This window comes from Eubalaena glacialis, chromosome 11 (assembly GCF_028564815.1).
Source record: "Eubalaena glacialis isolate mEubGla1 chromosome 11, mEubGla1.1.hap2.+ XY, whole genome shotgun sequence".
Taxonomy (NCBI): domain Eukaryota; kingdom Metazoa; phylum Chordata; class Mammalia; order Artiodactyla; family Balaenidae; genus Eubalaena; species Eubalaena glacialis.
Genome location: NC_083726.1, coordinates 60,602,781 through 60,609,142, shown reverse-complemented (window position 1 = coordinate 60,609,142; position 6,362 = coordinate 60,602,781). Strand labels below are relative to the sequence as shown.

Sequence of the window (6,362 nt, the reverse complement as noted above, 5' to 3'; positions counted from 1 at the left end):
AACATTGTATACATGGAAGGGGGTGGTGGTCTATGGACCTCTGAGCAGACAATTGATGAGATTGGAGGGAGAGGTGGTATTTGTGAATACTTTGAAGTATTATGCAAATATCTATGTGCAGTTTTCTAGGGAGAGGGCCCACTGCCTTAATTAGTATCTCAAAGGGGTCCATGACCTAAGAAAGTTTTTTAAAAATCACTGAGTTAACATTATTGATTGATCATGTGGCTTCTACCCCAACAGGAAAATTTCAACAGGAAATTCTGCTCGTTTCTTGCTGTACTTGAAGCCCTCAGTCCCTCACAGTCTAAGTGGAAGTGGGTGGGGGGGAATGATACAGAGAAAAGATTAGGTATGGTTGCAGGAGGAGTTTTGAATTCCAAAGAATCTGAAGGACAGGAAAGACAGAGCCTGGAATTCAGTCCCATCTCTGACAGTTTACCAGCTGTGGCCTTGATCAAGTTACTTAGCTGCTTTCTGCCTCAGTTTCTTCTGTAAAATGAAGAAAATTTGAGATTAAAAGGTCAATTATATAAAGCATGTGTGTGGCTTTATGTAGGGTGACACTTATTAGCTTCAGGCAGTCCTTAACTGACTTCTGTGTATCCTGGGTAGGATAGGTTGGGCGTCAGGCCTCTCCGATGATTTAACTGTACACAGTTGAGTTGGGAATCTTTCTTTTTCCAAAAACCTTAGAGCCAAAATCACCTTTTCACTGTCAGTTCCCCTTACTGTGTATCTCTTAGGACTCCCCCCCCCCCCCCCCCCACGGCTTCTTCATTCCTAGTAAAAGCTCTTCTAGTTCAGTTTAGGAAAGCAGAAAGGGGAAATGATCTTCACTTAAAGTAAGGTTGTAACTCAACCTTCTAGTCTCTAGAGGGCAGTGTGGATACGTTTGCCCCGGGTCCACAGCTAGCCAATGACAAGTTTTCACTCCCACACCAAATGATAAAAGGGTAATAGCAAACAATTTGTTAGTATCCTTTATTCTGATAGCAGTTATAATCTTCCTACTTTGGGCGTTAAAATGTCATCAAGTGACGACTTTTTAAAAGAAATTGACAACTAAGCAAAATTAAAAAGGTCTATTTAGTGTTGTCGGTTCTATAATTTGAGGAGAAATGCAGCTGGTCCAAGGGATCTCGAAGGCTTTGAACCACCATTTTAGGCCCCATTTCTGCTCTCATTCCTGGACATAAAAGAATTGAGCGCTTGATCTTGTCTTCTCTAAAAGGCCAACAGGACTGTTGTAGTTGCAACACAGGCGTTTGTCAAAAAATAGGTTAGAGGCGGAGCTCACCACCGGGAGAAAGCCGGCTGGATCCCGAGGCTTCTAGTGAAAGCACCTTGTGTCTCAGCTGGTGGGGCGGGGCGGGGACATCTCTCAGCCCAACCTTTGCAGTCCTCATCACCTTCCACTGTCCGGGTTCCGGACATCATGAGGTCCCACGCCTCGTCTGGCAGGGGTGGAAGCAAAAACAGCCCGCCCTAGCTCCGAGCCCAGGTGGCGCGCCGCCAGCCTCGGCCTCCAGGAGGCGGGCACAGCAGCTGGGAGGCGGCCCGCCGCCCGCCAATGGCTGGGGGACGAGCCGAGGGGAGAGAGTGGTCCTTTACTCCGGCACAACGTCACGGCGCAGGCCCCGCCCCTTCGCCGGCAGCCGCTGGGCGCCGAGCGGGTAAAAGAGCCACCGTGCGGACGCCGAGCTGGGTAAGGAGGCTGGGGCCGGGAGAGGGAAGTCGAGGAGGCAGGGTTAGTAACCTGGGCGGCGGCGGCGGTCTTGGCACCCAGGGGTGCTCCGAATTCCAAGGCCAGCAAAACTGCCAGTACCTGCCTCCACTCCCGCTAGCTCTGTGCTCCTGGGCCGCGGCGGGGCGTTGCTACAAGACACTCCTGGGCCAGCTGTTGGGCAGTGACATGGAACCGGGTGCTTGGGCCCCGGTGCTGGACATATCCATTTTCTACCCAAAGTGACCCTGCGGAGTGACTGGCCACCACCCGCACAAGGGAGTGGCATCCGTTTTGCAGCAGAAGACTGTCTCTCCCAAACCTGGGACACTGGGCTGACCGAGTTCACCTACAAGTCAGCTCTACCTGCACCGCTCCAGTCAGGTTATAGTGGGCTGCTGGGATTGAGGGAAAGTGGGAGGGAGAGTGAGGGTCCCAAGGCCCAGGAGTAAAATGCAGACTCTGCTCCTATTCCTAGCTTCCTCGCAGTTTCTGTGCCGGCACCCCTCTTTAGCATCTCATCAGCAGTTCTGACTTTTCTCACCCCTCCCTGCTTTGGCCCTCCTGGGGTCAGTGATCTGCTCAGTGCTGTAAGGAAGAAACTGCTGCAGGCCAGAGCGGAAAAATTACCCTCTTCCTTCTCTAGCCCATCCCCTGGTATCCTGGCCATTAACTCCTCAATTTGCTGAGCTCACTGGAATGGCATAGACAAGGTAGGGGTTGGGGTTGGTCCAGATTGGGATCCAGTTCCCAGCCGGGTTCAATTTTTATTTTTTTAGGGTGGGTAGAGGGAAAGGCCTTCAGTGATAATGTTACTACTTGTTTGCTCATCACAGCAGCTCTGCTAGGTAGATCTCATTTCATAGATGAGGACACAAGTTCAGAGAGGCTTGGTATCTTGCCCAGGAACAGGGCTGGTTAATGGCAGGACTGGTTTTATAAAAGCAAAGCAGTTTGACTCCAGCATTCGAGCTCCTTCACCTCCCACTCTTTTTCACCTTTTTGTCTCTCTTTGAGTATACCCCGCGGTTGTCCTCTGCTGACTTCAGAAATAATAAACTGGCAAACTGGACAATAGACTTTTGGCTTCTGCCCTTTAGGCCCTGGCCCCCATTGTTCTCTGTAGTGGACAAAGTAGAGAGTGGAGGATGGGAGACAGGTGATTCTAGGAGACTCCCTGCCACCCCCCATTCCTTTCCATCCTGTCAGCATATTCTGTCTCCGAAGTTCTCCAAGTGTTCTCTAAGGGCCCATTTGGACCCCCCCTTCCATTCTTTGGCCTCATTACCACAGAAAAAGTTTACGCATTTGTCCAGAGAGCTCCTAGCTGATCTCCTCTGTGTCCTCCTCCCACCCATTCCCTCAAGCTACCCTAATCTCATCCCTGATGCAGGACTCCCTGTCTTGATCCTGGAATCTTCCTTCTATCCTAGGTCTGCCGTGATGCTGCTGCTGCATAGAACTGTGGTCCCAGGGCTCCGACAGGCCTACAGGTAGGCCATCCAGTTCCTAGCCCATATCTCCTACTCCCTGTACCTTTATGACTCTTATCTTATCTGCCAGATTAAGATGGTTGAGGTAGTGGCCAGGGAGGAAAGGGAAAGCCACGTCCCACTTGTTCCACCCATCCCTGAGAAACTAAGTCCCAACTGAAGAAACCAATGGCTAACCTGGGAGAGGTACACCCCAGGCCTTCCCTAGCCCTTTCTTATGATCAGAAGTGTGCTACTAAGAAGACTTCTCTCTCTTCCAGACTCAAGTCAGCCCCCTCAAGGCTCTGCATTTGGGCCTGCTCTACAAATGATTCATTTCAGCCACAGCGCTCCAGCCATGCCTTCTCTGGTGATAACTCCAGCACCAGGGGATGGAGAGTCATGGGGACTCTGCTAGGCCTTGGTGCAGTGTTGGCCTATCATGACCACCGGTGCAGGGTAAGTAGGGAAGGAAGGGACTTCACTGTCAGAACAAAGGGGCCCTAGTGAGCTCCCCAGGCAACCCAGGCTTTACCACAGAGCCCACGGTGACACTGTCTTCATGCACAGTAGAGACGGAATCTGTTACCTCCATTTCCCAGTGGCTACAACGTTGTGGGTTGGGTCAGGGTGGAGTAAGTGATTTCTTCTTAACATTTTGTTCCCTTTTGCCTCAACCCTGCCCTGCCTGCAGGCTGCTCAGGAGTCACCACGCATATACACGAGGGAGGAAGTGAGATCCCACAGCAGCCCTGAGACTGGGATCTGGGTGACTTTGGGCTCTGAGGTCTTTGATGTCACAGAATTTGTGGACCTACACCCAGGGGGTCCATCAAAGCTGATGCTAGCAGCCGGGGGTCCTCTAGAGCCCTTCTGGGCCCTCTATGCTATTCACAACCAGTCCCACGTGCGAGAGATGCTGGCTCAGTACAAGATTGGGGAGCTGAGCCCCGACTACAAGGCAGCCTCCATCTTGAAGACCTCTGACCCTTACGCTGATGATCCTATACGTCACCCAGCCCTGAAGGTCAACAGCCAGCGCCCCTTTAATGCGGAGCCACCCCCTGAGCTGCTGACAGAAAACTACATCACACCCAACCCTATCTTCTTCACCCGGAATCATTTGCCTGTACCTAACCTTGACCCAGACACCTATCGCCTACATGTAGTAGGGCCACCTGGGGGTCAGGCACTGTGCCTATCCCTGGATGACTTGTACCAGTTCCCCAAGCACGAGATCACGGTCACTCTGCAGTGTGCTGGCAACCGGCGCTCTGAGATGACTCGGTTCAAAGAAGTACGAGGTCTGGAGTGGAGTGCAGGGGCCATTAGCACTGCACGCTGGGCTGGGGCACGGCTCTGTGATGTGTTAGCCCAGGCTGGTCACCAACTCTCTGAAACTGAGGCCCATGTCTGCTTTGAGGGACTGGACTCAGACCCCACAGGGACTGCCTATGGAGCATCCATCCCTCTGGCTCGGGCCATGGACCCTGAAGCTGAGGTCCTGTTGGCATATGAGATGAATGGGCAGCCTCTGCCTCGTGACCATGGCTTCCCTGTGCGGGTGGTGGTTCCTGGTGTGGTGGGTGCCCGCCATGTCAAATGGCTGGGCAAAGTGAGCGTGGAACCAGAGGAAAGTTACAGCCACTGGCAGCGGCGGGATTACAAAGGCTTCTCTCCATCTGTGGACTGGGACACTGTAGATTTTGACTCGGCTCCATCTATTCAGGAACTTCCTGTCCAGTCAGCCATCACACAGCCCAAAGATGGGGAGACAATAGAGTCAGGGGAGGTGACTGTCAAAGGCTATGCATGGAGTGGTGGAGGAAGAGCTGTGGTCAGGGTGGATGTGTCTCTGGATGGGGGCCTAACCTGGCAGGTGGCTGAGCTGGATGGAGAGGAACAGCGTGCCCGAAAGGCCTGGGCCTGGCGGCTATGGCAGCTGCAAGCCCCTGTGCCAGCTGGGAAAAAAGAATTGAACATCGTTTGTAAGGCTGTAGATGACAGCTACAATGTTCAGCCAGACACAGTGGCCCCAATCTGGAACCTGCGAGGCGTGCTCAGCAATGCCTGGCACCATGTCCACGTCCATGTTGCTCCATGAGAAGGTGAAATGGAACCATCTACTCTCCAGAACCACCTTCTGAACCCCTTTTCACACCCATCCCTTGGCCTCATTACCACAAAAAATCCTTCCCTCCACCTCTCCATGTCTTGCATCACAACCCTGACTATGCCTTCCGAAGCCACACACAGGTACATGCATTGCACACTTCCACCCAGGCACCCGCTCCCCTTTGACAGGAGGTGTTACATACCCCTCCTGGCCACTGACCCAGTGCCTTCGAGGAGGTAAGAGCTGCTGGAGCAAAGGGCTAGAAGTAGGAAAAGTAATTCTGGAAATAAGTGCTATTTTCTCTACCTACCCTATCTCCATTTCTAATGACTATCACCACTGAGGCCTTATTTTGCTTTTCTTCTTGGATTCTTCAGAGAATGTGTGAGGATATGTGTAAGAAAAGTGTATATGCAACTTTTTACTGCGTCTCTAGGTTGCCAGGGGTTGTGAAGGGCGCAACCCTCTCCCTTTATTGTTCCATTTTTCTAAATACATCAATAAAATATCTGTTTAAGACTACCACTCTGAAAAAGCAAAAAAAGATTATGACCTTTGGGACTTCTTGAGGCTGGGGAGTGAGCAAGTTGCAGGAGGGCGGTGCACTGATTGGTACTAGGATATCTAGTGAGACAACCCAAAACAAACAAAAGGTGGGGGGAAGGGAAAAAGGAAGCAGGGGCAGGGAAGTCAAGATTGGGGTTTCCTTGTCTGAAGTCTCAGTATCTGCGGGGCTACTTAGGTGAATGACCTCAGGATACCCCCCAAGAGAGGAAATTTTTTTTGATTTGGCATCCTTAAGCCCCTCCCCCACACAATTCCTACGCACTTGGCAGGAAAGGCAAAGAATGCTAAGAGGTCAAAATCAATATTGTCTTAGGGGCGGCAAAGGCAAAACTTGGCACTAGGGGCAGATGTGCCACGGCAACTAGGACGTCCAACCGTGGCCTTGTTTGCAAAGTAGATGCAGATGAAGGGGCAGTCATTGAGTTACCCTCTGCGACCGCGCCTTTAGGACTTGAATCTTTCGGCGCTCGGCTACTCTCCC

The 6,362-nt window shown here is 51.8% G+C and overlaps 1 protein-coding gene across 2 annotated transcripts; it reads left to right on the top strand.

Moving 5' to 3' along the window:
- The first annotated feature begins 1,646 nt into the window (after positions 1-1,646).
- SUOX (sulfite oxidase) lies at positions 1,647-5,836 on the top strand. 2 transcript variants are annotated; one of them, XM_061204793.1, is made up of 4 exons: positions 1,647-1,708; positions 3,160-3,219; positions 3,480-3,657; positions 3,893-5,836. In XM_061204793.1, exons 2-4 carry the CDS (start codon positions 3,170-3,172, stop codon positions 5,300-5,302), a joined length of 1,638 nt encoding a protein of 545 aa, XP_061060776.1. In that variant the 5' UTR covers positions 1,647-1,708; positions 3,160-3,169; the 3' UTR covers positions 5,303-5,836. The 2 variants fall into 2 exon arrangements, with proteins under 2 accessions (XP_061060776.1, XP_061060778.1); XM_061204795.1 differs by lacking the exon at positions 1,647-1,708 and adding an exon at positions 1,768-2,110.
- The last annotated feature ends 526 nt before the right edge of the window (positions 5,837-6,362 follow it).

Excerpts from the sequence above, each read along its gene's own strand:
- SUOX (XM_061204793.1), top strand. The coding sequence starts at position 3,170 with ATGCTGCTGCTGCATAGAACTGTGGTCCCAGGGCTCCGACAGGCCTAC. Across the intron at positions 3,220-3,479 it reads GGGCTCCGACAGGCCTACAG|ACTCAAGTCAGCCCCCTCAA; the intron begins GTAGGCCATCCA and ends TCTCTCTTCCAG. Across the intron at positions 3,658-3,892 it reads ATCATGACCACCGGTGCAGG|GCTGCTCAGGAGTCACCACG; the intron begins GTAAGTAGGGAA and ends CCCTGCCTGCAG.